Source organism: Excalfactoria chinensis, chromosome 3 (genome assembly GCF_039878825.1).
Source record: "Excalfactoria chinensis isolate bCotChi1 chromosome 3, bCotChi1.hap2, whole genome shotgun sequence".
Lineage (NCBI taxonomy): Eukaryota > Metazoa > Chordata > Aves > Galliformes > Phasianidae > Excalfactoria > Excalfactoria chinensis.
Window position 1 is genome coordinate 76,595,414 of NC_092827.1, and position 15,659 is coordinate 76,611,072.

At 52.9% G+C, this 15,659-nt stretch overlaps 2 protein-coding genes across 3 annotated transcripts; one reads left to right on the forward strand and one right to left on the reverse strand.

Annotated features, from left to right (window-relative positions):
* The first annotated feature begins 9 nt into the window (after positions 1-9).
* Positions 10-6,080, forward strand: HSP90AB1 (heat shock protein 90 alpha family class B member 1). 2 transcript variants are annotated; one of them, XR_011903164.1, is made up of 13 exons: positions 56-201; positions 286-432; positions 591-797; positions 1,013-1,172; positions 1,327-1,460; positions 1,893-2,201; positions 2,624-2,789; positions 2,975-3,165; positions 3,397-3,544; positions 3,808-4,076; positions 4,204-4,315; positions 4,536-4,869; positions 5,537-6,080. XR_011903164.1 is itself a non-coding variant. In XM_072333126.1 (12 exons), the coding sequence occupies exons 2-12, from the start codon at positions 286-288 to the stop codon at positions 5,644-5,646; spliced, it is 2,175 nt and encodes a 724-aa protein (XP_072189227.1). In that variant the 5' UTR covers positions 10-201; the 3' UTR covers positions 5,647-6,080. The 2 variants fall into 2 exon arrangements, 1 of the variants encoding a protein (XP_072189227.1); XM_072333126.1 differs by lacking the exon at positions 4,204-4,315 and having other exon boundaries at positions 10-201.
* Positions 6,081-8,584: 2,504 nt separating this feature from the next.
* On the reverse strand, positions 8,585-15,458 carry SLC35B2 (solute carrier family 35 member B2). The gene is made up of 4 exons (XM_072333273.1): positions 15,359-15,458; positions 12,560-12,753; positions 11,959-12,119; positions 8,585-10,711 (listed from the first exon to the last, which is right to left on the reverse strand). The coding sequence occupies exons 2-4, from the start codon at positions 12,735-12,737 to the stop codon at positions 9,773-9,775; spliced, it is 1,278 nt and encodes a 425-aa protein (XP_072189374.1). The 5' UTR covers positions 12,738-12,753; positions 15,359-15,458; the 3' UTR covers positions 8,585-9,772.
* Positions 15,459-15,659: the final 201 nt, after the last annotated feature.

Here is a 15,659-nt window from a genome sequence, read left to right on the forward strand (position 1 = left end):
CCCCGTTAAAGGGGGGCGGAGATGGGCCCACCGCGCGGCCTGCAGAACCGCCCGACTTCACGGCTGCGGGCTGCGGCGTTCGGCAGGGCCGCTTTAAGGCGGAAGGAGCCGCCGGTCGGGGCGGGGCGTACCGTGACTATATAAAGGAGCCCGCAGGGGGTTGGGGGTTCTTTCTTGCACCGCCCGACTGCAGGCGCCGAGGTATGGCGGGCGTGGGGTCGGGGCTGGTCGCGTGGGCCGTTACCGCTGTCTCCCCGGTACAGACGGCGTGGGGTTGCCTTGCAGATGCCCGAGGAAGTGCAGCATGGAGAGGAGGAGGTGGAGACGTTCGCCTTCCAGGCGGAGATCGCGCAGCTCATGTCGCTCATCATCAACACGTTCTATTCCAACAAGGAGATCTTCCTGCGGGAGCTCATCTCCAACGCCTCCGACGTGAGCCCCGGCCGCGGGAGGGTCTTCCTCTGCTGGGGGGCGAGGGGGGCTGGGGCGGCCCTCAGGGTGCCCTTGGGGCGGCGGGGTGAGGCACGTGGTGCTTGGCGGCGGCCGTCGGGTAGGGGGCGGCAGCGAGCGGCACCCGTTGTGTCCTGAAGGCGTTGGACAAGATCCGCTATGAGAGCCTGACCGAGCCCTCCAAGCTGGACAGCGGGAAGGACCTCAAGATCGACATCGTCCCCAACCCGCGGGACCGCACGCTCACCTTGCTGGACACCGGGATCGGGATGACTAAGGCTGACCTCATCAATAACCTGGGCACCATTGCCAAATCGGGCACCAAAGCCTTCATGGAGGCTTTGCAGGTGAGTTGGTTTTGGCTGCTTTGGGATCTCCAGCCATGCTGCCTTCTTTGCTGTGGGAGCTGCTGGGCCACTTGAACACGGTTCCACAGCAGGGAGGTGCTGAGGGCAGGGCTGGCTGCTTGTCAGTGCCTTTATGTGTGTGCTGACCCAGCTGTTTGCTGGTTGAAGCCATTGCAAACACTTCATATGTCCTTACTTTCCTTCTACCCTCACAGGCAGGTGCAGACATCTCCATGATCGGGCAGTTTGGTGTGGGTTTCTACTCTGCCTACCTGGTGGCCGAGAAGGTAGTTGTCATTACCAAGCACAACGATGACGAGCAGTATGCTTGGGAGTCATCGGCTGGAGGCTCCTTCACTGTCCGGACTGACCATGGTACGTATGGCACAAAAGCAGGTGTATCTCTGTTGGATGGGCAGTCCTTTTAATCCTCCTTGATGTTATGGTATCAAGTAACAGTTAATATTCCCAGAGCTGGTCCCACTTGTGCATTGCCCTTCTCTCACACCTTTGTCATCTCACACTACAGGTGAGCCCATTGGACGGGGCACCAAAGTGATCCTGTATTTGAAGGAGGACCAGACAGAGTATTTGGAGGAGAGGCGTGTCAAGGAGGTGGTGAAGAAGCACTCCCAGTTCATTGGATACCCCATCACCCTTTATGTACGTGAGAGAAGTACTGTGGGGACCCTTGGGAAAGCTGGAGGGAGGGGGGGAGAAGTATTGAGGGGAGGATATGAGAACAGCTACTGTCTTCTGCAGCCAGAGGAAATATGAGATTAGAAGTAAATGTAGTTAATACTTAGACATGTGTTCAGTCTTTGATCTGTGCAGCTGAATGCCATCTGAATTAGCCATGGAGGGAGGAGGGCTTTGTGCCCGCTGTCTGCTCAGACACAGCGCTTGGTTATGTGAACGCTGCAAAGACTTTTAGGGTTGATTTGGGGAAAAGCCCTGTTTTTAGGCATTGTATGTATTGGATAGTGAACTACACCCAAGAGGATGCCCCTTTTTGCTTGTCCAGAGAATAAAGATGTTCTGGTAGTGGTTATAAAACAGGGTTTATGACCCTGATTCTTGTCCTTTTTTCCACAGGTGGAGAAGGAGCGTGAGAAAGAGATCAGTGATGATGAGGCAGAGGAGGAGAAAGCTGAGAAAGAAGAGGAAGAGTCTAAGGATGAGGAGAAGCCAAAAATTGAGGATGTGGGCTCTGATGAAGAGGAGGAGGGAGACAAAGGCAAGAAGAAAAAGACCAAGAAAATTAAGGAGAAATACATTGACCAGGAGGAGCTGAACAAGACCAAACCTATTTGGACCCGCAACCCTGATGACATCACCCAGGAGGAGTATGGCGAGTTCTACAAAAGCCTCACCAATGACTGGGAGGATCACCTGGCGGTCAAGGTGGGTTCTGGGCCACCCTGGATTCCTGGGAGAGACAGAGGGCCCCTTTCTAGCTTTTACCCAAAGCCACCATTTTGGTACAGATTTGAAGGCTCCTGGGCCACTTGGTGCTGCTGACCTCTGTGCAGGTGGAGGGGTGGGCAGTGGCAGCCTAGAAGTTTGAATGGGAGAATATTGGGCCTCAGAGAACTGTGACTTGTCTGGCCTGGCCTACTGGATGCTAGAGAAGATGGACATGCTGGGGGTTAGCAGTGGGGCTGAAGAGGGGAAAATGTTGGTTGTATTGCAGGAGACCCTGCTGTGCCCCTCTGCCAGACCTAGTGCTGAGGAGCATCAGTTCAGCCTGCCCAGTGTAAGGTGCATGCAGGAAGGCTTAGAAGGGACAGACAATGGCAGGTCTTTTCTCATTCCTTGCCCCACAGCACTTCTCCGTGGAAGGGCAGCTGGAGTTCAGGGCTCTGCTCTTCATCCCACGCCGTGCTCCTTTTGACCTCTTTGAGAACAAGAAGAAGAAGAACAATATTAAGCTTTACGTGAGGCGTGTCTTCATTATGGACAGCTGTGATGAGCTCATTCCTGAGTACCTGAGTAAGAGCCCCCCTGCCTCAGCCTCCCAGATTGAGCTGGGACCCTCCCCCCAGCCTGTGTGTTGCTCCCAGTGCCAAGTGGCTGGCAATTGCCAATTGCAGTGGGCTGATAGCAGTCTGTGTCTTAACCTTACTACTGTAACAAAGTCCAGAGATCTTAATGTCATTTCTATTCCCTTTATTTAGACTTCATCCGAGGTGTTGTAGACTCAGAAGATTTACCTCTGAACATATCTCGTGAGATGTTGCAGCAGAGCAAAATCCTCAAGGTGATCCGCAAAAACATTGTCAAAAAGTGCTTGGAGCTCTTCACTGAGTTGGCAGAGGACAAAGAGAACTACAAGAAATTTTATGAGGCCTTTTCCAAGAATCTGAAGGTGAGGGCTTGGACATACTGCACTTGTGACCCAACTGCCTTAGGAACGGGCTTGTTCCAGCACCGCATATTCTCTGTGAGGGTGTTGGGGTAGAGGTGGGTTCCAAAAGTGCCTTAGAGAGCCTCTTTAGGCAGTTGGACTCTTGCGGTTAGGAGCTAGTTGTGTCCTGGGGATAGCTAAGTGTACGTGAGTTCCATCCTGGAGACCACATGCATGTTTTCTGCCCCCCAGCTGGGCATCCATGAGGACTCAACAAACCGAAAGCGCCTTTCAGAGCTGCTGCGCTACCACACATCTCAGTCGGGTGATGAGATGACTTCACTTTCAGAGTATGTGTCCCGTATGAAGGAGTCACAGAAGAGTATCTACTACATCACAGGTGAGCCAGATCTCTCTCTGCTGGTGAGGCATATGATCTGTCTACCAGCTTTAAAGTCTTCCAAGCAAGCCTTGCTGCCTTCAGCAGGCTCTCTCCCTATTGAAAGACAGACCATTTCTAGGTGCTGGGGGAAGGATACCAGGCCCAGAGCCATAGCTGCAGCCAGCTTTACATCAGGGGCTCTGAGAGACTGGTGTTTTTTACCTCGCTGTAAGCAGCTTCTAAATCTTTGTGACATTTTGCTTCTGAACCCATAAATGCAGGGGAGAGCAAGGAACAGGTTGCCAACTCGGCCTTTGTGGAGCGTGTGCGGAAGCGTGGCTTTGAGGTGGTGTACATGACGGAGCCTATTGATGAATACTGCGTGCAGCAGCTCAAGGAGTTTGATGGGAAAACTCTAGTGTCGGTTACGAAGGAGGGACTGGAGCTACCTGAGGATGAGGAGGAGAAAAAGAAGATGGAGGAGAGCAAAGCCAAGTTTGAGACTCTTTGCAAACTCATGAAGGAAATCCTGGACAAGAAAGTGGAGAAGGTGAGATGGTTGAGGAGCTCAGCCCAGGGCTGTGTCCTGGGCTGGTGGGAGCAGGGCTGGGCCCCTCCGTGATGCAGACAGGGGTCCCAGCTCAATGCATGCCTCTGATCTCCCTCATCTCCTGCAGAGGAGCCGCTAAAGGAGACTGAAGGTCCCAGCATGCACTGCACCATCTTGCTCTAAGCAGCCAGGCTGCAGGCGAGGGGCACTGACCCAAATACGTGCATTGATGGGAGACGGTAAGTGTGGGAAACGTAGTGGGTACCGAAGGTGCTGCCTGAGCTTTCCAAACTGTTCTGTCAAGCAATTTTGGAGCTGTTTTGAAGGATCCCTGTTTGCTTTGGGCTGTCCCCAGGTGAACCTGGGATGATTACATGTTGGGGTGTTGTGTGTTGGGGCTGGGTCTGTTCTTAGGTATACTGGGAGCCTTGCTCTTCTAACTCTTGGCTACCTTGTCAGGTAACTGTCTCAAACCGGTTGGTCTCATCTCCCTGCTGCATTGTCACCAGCACGTATGGTTGGACAGCAAACATGGAGCGCATCATGAAGGCTCAGGCACTGCGTGACAACTCTACCATGGGCTACATGATGGCCAAGAAGCACCTGGAAATCAACCCTGACCACCCAATTGTGGAAACGCTCCGTCAGAAGGCTGATGCTGACAAGAATGACAAAGCTGTCAAAGACCTGGTGGTCCTACTCTTTGAGACTGCTCTGCTGTCCTCTGGCTTCTCCCTGGAAGATCCTCAGACCCACTCCAACCGCATCTACAGGATGATCAAACTGGGGCTTGGTACGTGTCCATGCAGCTACTGGAGATGGTCCTGGGTGAGGCTAGCTTTCCTTATAAATGAGATTCCCTTAACCTGCTGTGAAATCGCCTGTCCAAGTCTCTGCAGAGGTGCAGATCCATGGCCCCTTTTCACCTTTGCTCCTGGCTCAACACCATATAAGTGCCCAAGGTGTCTGAGCTGGGATTTCTTACAGAAGTTAGTAGGAAGGGGCAACATGCCTTGGCAGAAGTAGGCAACCTAGCTTCCTGTAGTCTGTGCAGCAAACAATGTATAGTTGGGACATGAGAGGAAGGCCAGTAAGTGATCAGTGCTGCTGTGATACACAGAAGTAGCTGGGTGTGTAAGGAGGCGGGGGGCAAGTGGAAATCTTAAGCAAGGTTGTCCTGGCCTCATGGCCACCACCAGGCTGCCCAGGTGACATCACTGATGTTCTTGTAATTGTCAGAAGTCTACCATGAGAAAGAGGGCCCATCTATTCACAGAGCTGGCTTACGTTCAGGCTTGTCTCAGCCTTTTTAGGCAGAGATGTCAATCAGGAAGTGCTGTGGCTTGGCATGATTCCTGGGTGCTCTTGCTTGGGGTTCTGACTGCAGCCAGCCTTTATTGTGGGACTGTGGGAGTCAGGTGTCTCTTGGAGGCTTCATTTCTTTCCATTTTCTCTCCTAGGTATTGATGAAGATGAGGTGATTGCAGAAGAGTCCAACGCAGCTCCTTCTGATGAAATCCCACCCCTGGAGGGAGATGAAGACACATCCCGTATGGAAGAGGTGGACTAAGGAAGGAAGTCTCTTCCATTTCCTGCCAGGCCTCTGTCCAGTCTCATGTGTTTAGAAAAGGGGTTTCTGGTCCCACCAGCTGCTGCTGGCTCCTTGGTGGTGTCTTCTGTTTGTTTTTCTCCTTTTTTGTAGTGGGGAACGGAGACAGGATTCCCTGTTTGTCAGTAATGAGCAAGTCATGCAGCCTTAGGCATGTCTACTGTGTGTATGTCTACTTGTGTAACATCATCTGTCGGGGAATGGAGGTGTGGAGGGGTCAATCTTCCTCTTTCTCACACTCCATGGGATCCCCTGTGCTCAGCTGAGGTGAAGTGAGTCCTTTTCTCTCCAGTCCCCCAGTGTAGGGATTGTATTTTGTTTGGCTTGGTTATTTTTCATTATTTTTCCTGATGTTTTGTTCTACTGAAATTAAAGTGTCAAAAGAACAAGGTTTACATCAATGGTTCTGTTGTGTTTCATGCTTGAGGCTGGTGGTGTCCAGAAAGAGGAAGGTGAGGATGCTCAATTCCAGAGGTAGAGTTATGCAGAGCCCAGCTGGTGCTGTGCTGAGAGGGCTGACAGGCCTGTTTTGCCTGCAGACACACTTCCTTGCACTGGTGAGCAGCTGGAACTTGTTATCTCCTGCCATGTATAAGCGGGGGTTATATGAACCTGGAGTATCACTTGCAGGAGACAGAATGTCAGGTTCTTGTTCTAGGTGCACCACTGCCTATCCCTCCTTCAGGGGACAAGCTGTAAAGGGGATTGCTGGCTCAGAGGAGAAGTTAGGAGCCTGCCTTGAAGAAACTGTCTTCTGGCTTGCCATCATGCTGTGGGCTTGGCTCCCTTTCTCTTCTGGATATGTCATAGCTGCACGTGCTGGGAAGGCTGTGGTGCAGCCAGAACTCCCTCCAGGAGCGGGAGGAGAGAGAGAGAGATGGCCTGCCTTCAACACTCTAGGCCTCTGCAGTTGAAAAACCACCACCACAGGCTCAAACTGTTGTGTACTTTCTGAACTGCCATGTGAAGGCAGGGTCTATGCTGACTGGATTTGAGCTGTGCTTTAGCTCCTCACCTTTGCCACTTCCCTGCTTTAGCAGCACAGAGAGGGTAGGTGAGAAAGGACCTGCTGGGCAGGAAAGGTGATCCCCAGCTCTCTGCCCACAGTGCTGCATGACTTGCAGCTGGCCAAGAAACCTTGTCAAGCTGTGCTTGACAGCTGAGTAAGCTAACAGGATGTGAGTGTGCAGAGCATCTCTGGGCAGGAGCAGTGGCAGGAGCCAGCTGCTTGTTCACTTGAAGCTAAGAGCTGTGATGAAGGTGAGGGGAGAGAAACTGCTGGGGACTTCAGCTGCCTCTGTTTAGCTCTTATGTCATACTGCTTTTGCAGGTTCTGCTCTAGACTTCACCTTTCCTCTGCCATCCAGCCTGCTGTTTTAAAGCTTCTGCAGCCCTTTGGGCTTAGCAGCACCTTGTTTTAACCTGTTTCTTGGATGACTGAGAGGCTTGGGACATCATCTGAGCCATCTGCTCTTTGCATCAAACTTTAGCTGTAGTGCTTGTCACCCCCTGCCACACTGGCCTCAGGTTGGGCAGGGGAAAGGGACATCAAGTCATACTGATGGCATGCCAGCAGCCACAGGCACAAAACAGAATGGATGTTGCAGCCAGCATCTATCTTGAAAAGGGAAGCAGGGTGTAGAGCACAGCTTTGGTGGGAGCTGGAGTCATGCCTGCACATCGAGGCACTGCAATAGTGGAAACAGAAGCGGAAGGAGACAAGGAGATGGGGGAGTGTTAATGGAAGATGAAGTGGAAGCACAAGCAAAGTGAAGTGGAAAGAAATGGAAGTGACAGTGGAAGGAATCAGAAAGGGAAGGGCAGAATGCTGTGAGAGTGGAAGATGGCTGCTATGAGGACAGAAAGAATCAGAAGTTGAAGAGAAACCAGAAGTTTAAGAAGGAATCGGAAGCAGAACAAAGCAAAACAGTAAACTAAAGTGTAACTGGAAAGGGAATGAAGCAGAAGAGGAGGCTGAAAGGGAAGGAAGCAGAAGGGGAATGAAATAGAGGTGTCAGAGGAAGCAGAATGCAGTTGAAGTGGTATTAAGTGGAAGCAGAAGCGGAAAGGAACAGAACGAGGAGGAACTCAAAGCAGAAGTGTAACCAGAAGTTGAAACAGAAGCAGAGGTGGAAGTGGAATGAAGTGGAAGGACAGAAGGCAGCTGCTACAAGGGTGGAAGTTGAGGTGGAATTGTAACAGGAAAAGGAAGCAGAAGCAGAATGAATCGGAAGGCTGTTGCAAGGGAGAAAGACACTGAAATAGAATGAAGAGGAGGTAATTGTTATGTGCCCCATCAGCCTCTCCTGTAACCCTCACCTGAAGGTTCTACAGTTGACTCCAAACCTTGCTAGGCCCAGAGAGCACAAGCATAGAGTGAAAGCTTTTCTCAGCACCTCAATTGTGCACCAGGGGCCTATACAGGATTTGTGGAGCTGGTGTTGGTGCAAAATGCACTCCATGATGGCTGGGCTCCTCCAAGGCCTTGGCCACAGCAGTGGGGGCTCTGGCCACCAATGGCATCATCTCCATCCACCTACCCTGTTTGCAGCTACACCCACCTGGCTGCTGGGTTTCCTGCATGGTCCCCAAGTTGGTACAGACTTGCAGGTCCTGATGCACTCGAGCACAAGCAGAGGTCCAAGCATGGCTATGTTCTCCAGGTGTTTGTGCAGAGATCAGGCATGGGGCCATGGGGCTTTGAAGCTGTAGATCCTCCCCTGGGTGCAGGCAGATGTACCCGTATTTGAAAAGAACAGATAGCATGACAAAGCTTTCTAGGGAGACTGGGAGATTAGGGAACAGCTTGGGGAAGGAGAGGTGGGATACAGGGGGAGGGAGATATAAGGGAAAGAAAAACAACCATACAAAAAACCCTATTTACCTCTTGAGTACTATATGCAGCATATTTTTAATTTAATAAAATAAAAAGAAGAAAAATGTTGCTTCTCAAAAGTACCAAAACTGCTGACTTTGTCAGTCAGGTTGTGATGGGGAGAAAAGGGTTAATGGGTTCAACCCAGGCTCTGGAGAAGAGCAGTGGGAGCAGCGTCCACTGCCCCCATCCCCTGTTGCCTTATGGGCAGGCACCTGCTCCTCCATCCCCTGCTGCCTGGTGGAGAGGGGATGAGGCATGACAGAGGGCTCTGTCCCCTCCCACAGACCTCCAGGCACCGTGGGGCTGTGGTAAGGCCCCAAGAAATACCTCCAGTTGGCAGGAAACAAAATAAAGTAAGTGGGTATTTGTGCTTCTCTGAATGGCAGCTACAGAGTCCAGAAACCATGGCACCATGAAGTGATGCCGGGGGATTCTGGGCACTGCAGCCTTTGGCCTGTAACAGCAGCGAATGTAACTGAAAAGCAACCTAAAATAACTCAGCAAGCCTCTGTCTCTGCATAAAAATCAGCCTGGGCTAGGAGGAGCAAAGAAAATTGACTTGGAGCTGGGGTGAGGGACTGACAAACCAAACTGGGATTCCAGCATGCCCTCCCAGAGCAGATCCCAGGCCTGCAGTAGGACAGGTCCTCTCTGAGCTGTGCCTGTCCTACCTGGAGCACCTCCTGGGAAGGAAGCCTGAGGCTGGGAGTTTCTGTCCTACTTCCCACAGGCTCAGCTCAGGACTCTGCCTCATACAGAGGCATTTCAAAGACAGAACTAGTGTTTTACCTGCCCTCTCCTCCTGCTGAGCTCTGTAGTAGCGACAGATATAGAGGCAAGATGGTGCCATGGAAAAGAGCTCCCTTGTTCAATCAATGACCTTAGAGAGAAACCATGACACAGGTGGGGCAGGAGCACCAGCAGCCTCACACTGGTTTACCCCTGCAGCTGCAAGTCCCTAGGCCTGTGCCTTGGCTGGAAGTCTCTGACCTATTAAGGCAAATAGAAAGGTTTGGAGCTGTGGCAGCCCAGAGCATTCCCTGGGCTCGTTGCAGCCCCTTCCCCAGGAAAAGCAGGTGGAAAAGTAAGTCACTTGTCCAGCTTAACCATACCCCACCTGGCTTCTCAGTGAGTTCTGACAGATCAAGCAAGCGCCTCCCAGCAGAGGCAGGACAGCAGGCACAGCTCAGAGGCCCTGGCCTCAGCTCCTTAGACCTTTTGTACAGGGCTCTCCCCTGGTGGTAGTTTCTTGCTGCGCTTCTTCATGCGGCTGCGGGCATAGACACGAAGGAAGAGTGCCATGAAGACAACAGCTACACCCAGCCCACCCACAACAGTGACAGTGTGGCCGTAGATGAGGCAGGAGAGGAGAATGGCAAAGGCTTGGCGGAGTGTCATGATGATAGTGAAGACAGCTGCCCCAAACTGGTTGATGGTGTAGAAGATGAAGAGCTGGCCACAGGCAGAGCACACAGACAGCAGCACCGCATGGGCTGTGAACTCCGAGTGACGAGCCATGAAGTGTACTGATTCCAGCAACGCTCCCTGCTCCAAGAGTGAGCCCACCGTGAAAAGGCAGGAGAAGACATTGACACCAAACATCATCTGCACAGGAGACATCTTGTAGGTGAAGAGGGCGTCCTGCCAGTTGGATGTGAAGCTGTCGAAGACAATGTAGCCGGCCAGGAGGACTACACCAGAGAAAGTGGTGACGGTAGACATGTGTCTGTTGGGAGCACTGGAGAGCAGGAACATGCTGACCCCCACGGAGATGAGGGCAGCTGTCAGGTACTCCCAGTACTCATAGCTCTTGTGTGACACCAGTTTACCCATCATCATTACAGGGATCACTTTGGAAGCCTTGGCCAGCACTTGGGTGGGGAAGCTGATGTATTTGAGTGCCTCGTACTGGCACCAGCTGCTGAGGATGTTGGAGAGGGAGGCAAAGGAGTACTTGTACATAGCAGCTCCGTGGCGTGGCTGCTTGGTCAGGGCACAGTATAGACCAGCCACAGTGAAGGCCAGGATGCGGTTCATAAACACCAGGAACTGGGAGTCCTTGAACTTCTCACCAGGGTCCGTTTCAGTAGCACCATATGTTCTTGTCATCACACGCTCCTGGAGAACACCCCATGTGAGGTAGGAAGCCTGCGAAGCGGAAGAAGCACAGGGATTACAATCCACACAGCTACAAACAACCACAGGAAGAACAGATCCCAGGAGATCCTTGTCCGCCCAGTCACTGCCTCATCCTCTTCATAGCAGTGCTTCCCTGACACACTGGGAGATGGGACTGCTCCTGTTGCAACCGACCTGCAGGAGCTCACCGTACCTTGTGGTTACGCTTAGGTACAACTAGAGCCAAACAAAATCAGCCCTATTCAAGTACAGCCTCTACAAGGACAGAGAAGCCCACAAAGTAACACCTCAGTATACAGAAAACACTTGTTTTAAACTGCCTGTTGAACCAGATGGACAGAATCAGAGAACATTACTGATGTATAGCTCTGGTTTTGGTGCCAGCTCCCTGCAGCAGGTCCTGGCAGCTTTCCCAATGGCCTCTGTGCTGGTTTTCATTTCCAGCGCTACAGACCAAGTTCTTTCACCCAAATCAATTCTAGTTTCTAGCAGACATAATTATTCTCCAGGGATAATCACTGCTCTGGCTGTCAGCTCCACTACTTATGCTGCCCTGGTGCTACAGCACTGAGTCTCTGTCAAACGAAACACGGACCTTTCTCTTCCAAGTAACTAAGGCAGAGAGATGAAATGATATGGTGGTGTCCTCGCAGTAAGTCCGAATGTGCTGGGGTAGCAGGCCAGTGTGTGGGCATCTTCTGCTGGCTGCAGGATGCGTGAGTTTTGTATAATAATTAATTTTAGTCCTCACAGAACCAAAAAGCTGCCTTTCCTGATGATGATTAGGCCATAGCTGAGACAAAGGAAACTAAAAGATCCTCTCTTTTCATAGTTGAATTCAGTATTTCCCTGCTATCCAAATCCAATCTATCAAGGGCAAAACCCATCAGCTCCAAAAAGTGACCTAGAAGAGAGCCTGTGTTTTAAGAAGGCTCAAACTACCTGCAGCTCTGATGGGAGCCGGAACAAGAGCAGCCCAAACAATCCTTCTCAGCCTCAAAATTTTCCCTGTCCATGGATGCAGGGGACTTCACTTGGATAGATGAGAGAGGTCCTAATTCAGACAACACCAGAATGGTCCCTCAGAAGTTACACAGCAGCCCTGGTGAATTATCCTAGTGGAGAGACTGTCCCAGCCTCCAACCCTGCCCTGTCAAGGACAACACCGCATCTTCAAGGAACTGGTAGTACAAACTCATTTTCCAGTCCCTCCATTCTGAGTGGTACAGCCATGCAAACATACACAGAGCCCCTACCTGTAGACCAGCAGCACAGAAGAGCAGCTTGATGACCTGTCGGGCTGTAGAGGACTCTGTAGGCTCTGCCCGGGATGACAGGGAGCCATCCTCTGGATGTACAGACTTCACCTCAGAGCCGAACACACATGATTTGATGACAGGAAAGCAAATGCCTCGGCCTGAAGGGATAAGAGACACAAGAGACAGAATTAACCACAGCCTGGGTACTGTAAACCACACCAGCTTGAGAGGTGTAGGCTCCCTCCTTACTAACCTTCTCTGTGACTAACGGTCAGTTCATTACACTACATGCATCACCAGATAGAGACTGCGGCCTTTAGCAGACAAATTCTCATATTACTTATGCAGCCATGGATTGGGCTGACTCAGGCAGGCTCTGAATTGTTCAGAACAAACTTCTGTATCTGCTGGTATGGGAGCCTGGGAGGGATTTGTTTCAGGATAACTCCTAGGGATGGAGGTCTATGCCCAGGTCAAGGCTGGTCCAACAAAGCACAGCAAGAGAACCACCTGTCAGTGCTGACTGGGGTGACAGAAAGGGGGTGCAGAGGGCTCAAAGGAGGCAGGATATTGAAGGGAAGCTGTTGCTTGCCCTTACCTGTCTCCAGGTAATTCCTTCTCTTGAAGTACTGGATGAGGAGGAATCCTGGTATTACAATACTCGCGTAGCCAGCAGCATTAATAAAGAAACGGAAGAGCCAGAAGTCCCCCCAGGAGTCCTGCAGGGCAGGGAGCATTTCTTCACCTGTAGCCATGGCGGGGAGAGCAGCCGGCATGAGGGGAACACTAAATCTGCAGAGAGACAAAGAGGCAGATGGGAGGCAACCAACACACAGCCTGCTCCCCTGACTACCTGCACCACCCACCTCCCAGATTGCTCCTGACCAGCAGGCAGCACCCAGATCCCACCCCGGCAATGACAGCAATTATCACAGAACACAGAGCAGGAAAGGCCCTCTGGAGCTTATATTTGCATCTGTTAACAGTGTTTGCTCTGGCTTAGGAACACACAGACTTAAAAGCTTGGGCTTCCAGGATTGAAGAGGATGTTTGAACACTGTTGTAGAGGGCTGGTTTTGACAACGCCTTTGTTCCAAAAGCAAAGAGCACCTTGCACCTCACCTTTTCAGGTTAAACTTTAGCACAGCTAAATGCAGACTTCTTTCTTCTGAGTGGAAAAAAAAAAAATCAATGTCATCAAATGGAAAGAGATTTCTACCTAGCAGCTCATGTTACAAGCCTGCAGCCAGAGAAGCCTTTCTTTCAGAAAAAGCACTTCAGAGCTTTCCCTCTGACTACACCAGGTGAGCAGAGAGCCAGGGGGCATGTGGCTGTCAGGCTCACCCATGTCCCTGCTGGGACAGCACATAGCCCTGGGCCATTTCCTGAAGCTCTGAGGAAATTACCAGGGCTCATCCACTTGACAAGGCACAGCCAGAGAGCAAGGCTGGGAAGGAACCTTCTTATCAGCTGGCTGATTGGGTTTTTACCAGTGCTATCTGCATAGGCATCTGATGTTCTTCAGCATTAGAGCTGAGGGGTGATCTGTTCAGCTTTATGACAGCTGTAATGCACCTGTAGTTCTTCCCACCATCCCCTCCGTTGCACAAGCAAACCCAGGCTAGTGGGCCATACCAAGAACAAAAGCAGCAGATACGCAAGGAGGAAGTTGGCACAGACTTCTGCACCCAAGGCCACTGGCATCCTCCTGTCCTGCAGCAGCCTGCTCCAAGGTCAAAGCAGCTTTCTGCAGCAGGGGAGGAGGTATCTTTGGTCCATGATCCATTCTTGCCTCAGTCTCCACTGCAGAAAAAGCCCCACAGGGGCCCAGTCAGTGATGGTGCTGTAGGGTACATAAAAATGCAACAGATGAAGCTCTGGGCTCCTGTAATGGAAGATGAACGGCCAGAGAAGATGCTAACTCCCCCTGCAAAATCAAGTGGTTCATAGGAATTTAGGCCCCACGTACCTTCCCTCAGTGTCATACAGCTGTGGTCTTCAGCATGCATGCATCTCAGAGTACTAACAAAGCTAGGGTTGTAGCAGCAAAAAAGTCCCCTGTCATTTCATGAGCAACAAGCTCTCCCTTCCTACTGTCCTCCTGTGCCCTGGGAAAGGCCTCAGGGGCTTTTCTAATCTTCAGTTGCTGCAGACAGGCCTCAGTGTCCACCAACCCAACATAAGCCAAGGCTTCTGTGACTTACAGGACCCAGAAATTTCCATCCTGGGTAGAAGTGCAAACAGCTTGGAGCAGGTTTTTGTGCCTGCTTCCTATTCCTCTGCTCTCTCCTCATTAAAAGAAAAGTCTGACGTCTCTGCCCCTATCCTCCCCTCCCTCAGACCTCTCTCCTGCTGAGAGGCATTGAAGGCCGCATGGGTGCTGGAGGATGTAAGGAAGAGAGCTCAGCAGTAGCACTGGGAGCTGATGCCGCCCACATGCTCCAGGTTTGTATGAGGTAATCCAGGCTGATCGCAGCAGCTCTCTTGCCAATGAGAAGGCATAGAAAGGCCCTTCACTTTTGCAGAAGTCTGACACAAACTGCAAGGTCGGTTGCTACATTCATAGACACGTGTCCCTTCAACTTGACAAGAGACCAAAAGTCTGCCACCGCTGTTAAGGGCTGTTTCCCCCCACCCCCAGCATTGCTACGAGAGCAGGAGCAGCCCCTCTCTCCCAGAGGAGGATACAGCGGGACAATGGCCCTCTATGTGCGCGCTAGCAGCTCCCAGACGCCGAGCGCTGATTCAGGGCTGCAGGCTCCGCTCTCCCCGCCGAGGCTCGGAGGGAACAGGGCCGCCAGTGTTACAGGTGGGAGGGGGCCGTGCGGGCGGCAGGCCGAGGCATGAAAGGCGCCTCAGAGCGGGACCGCAGCTCGGCTGCAGTTCCCCAGCTCACGGCTGCAGAGCCGAGCCAGGCCCCGGCCCCACGGCTCGGGCTCCTGACTCAGCTGCGTCGAGGATTTGGGGCTGAAGCGCTGCCCACCCGCGGCCCGGCTCATCTGCAGCACCGCTCCGCCTAACGGGAAGCCTCGAGTATAGACAGCCAGGCCCCGCTCCGAGCAGGATCTCATCGCGTGGAATCTCACCATCGTTAAAGGCTTGGAAAAGACTCCACAAATCAACTCAGTCCAACCGCCGGCCCAGCACCGTCGTACCCACCAGCCCACGTCACTCACTCACACGGCTTCTCCCCTCCGGCCCGGCCCCGGGCAGCCCCCTCCGCACTCCCGCAGGGGGCCGCCTCACACCCCAAAACCGCACGGCTTTTCGGCCCGGGACCGGGGACAGCCGCCGGGAACCGAGAAGGGCAGAGGAAGCTCCCAGGACTACGAGGCCGGTCCCTGACCTGCAGCCCTATTCGCGGGTACCGCGCAGCCCCGCCCGCTCCGGCACCCACCTGCGGCCCGCTCCGGCCCGGCCCGCTCCCGGCCGGCTCCCCTCAGCCCGCTCCCGGCGGCGGCGGAACTCCCGCCCGGCGGCCCGCAGTGTCCCTTGCAGCGCCCCCTGGCGGCGCGGAGGGGCCGTGCGGAGCCACGCCAAGCCGCGGCTGCGCTCACGGCGCACCGGGGCCGGCCTCGCTACGCCGGAGGGCGGGAGGAAAGGACGGGACGGCCCCGGCTCCACGTCAGGACCCGGCCGAGATGCCCAGCCCAGCGGTACGCCAGAAGGCAGGGCTGGCTGCAGCCGGGCAGTAACGG

Coding starts and splice junctions, on each gene's coding strand:
- HSP90AB1 (XM_072333126.1), top strand. CDS start 286: ATGCCCGAGGAAGTGCAGCATGGAGAGGAGGAGGTGGAGACGTTCGCC. Junction 1,173..1,326: donor CACTGTCCGGACTGACCATG/GTACGTATGGCA, acceptor CTCACACTACAG/GTGAGCCCATTGGACGGGGC. Junction 4,870..5,536: donor GATGATCAAACTGGGGCTTG/GTACGTGTCCAT, acceptor TTTCTCTCCTAG/GTATTGATGAAGATGAGGTG.
- SLC35B2 (XM_072333273.1), bottom strand. CDS start 12,737: ATGCCGGCTGCTCTCCCCGCCATGGCTACAGGTGAAGAAATGCTCCCT. Junction 12,120..12,559: donor AAGGAATTACCTGGAGACAG/GTAAGGGCAAGC, acceptor TTATCCCTTCAG/GCCGAGGCATTTGCTTTCCT. Junction 10,712..11,958: donor TCTGTGCTGCTGGTCTACAG/GTAGGGGCTCTG, acceptor TCCGCTTCGCAG/GCTTCCTACCTCACATGGGG.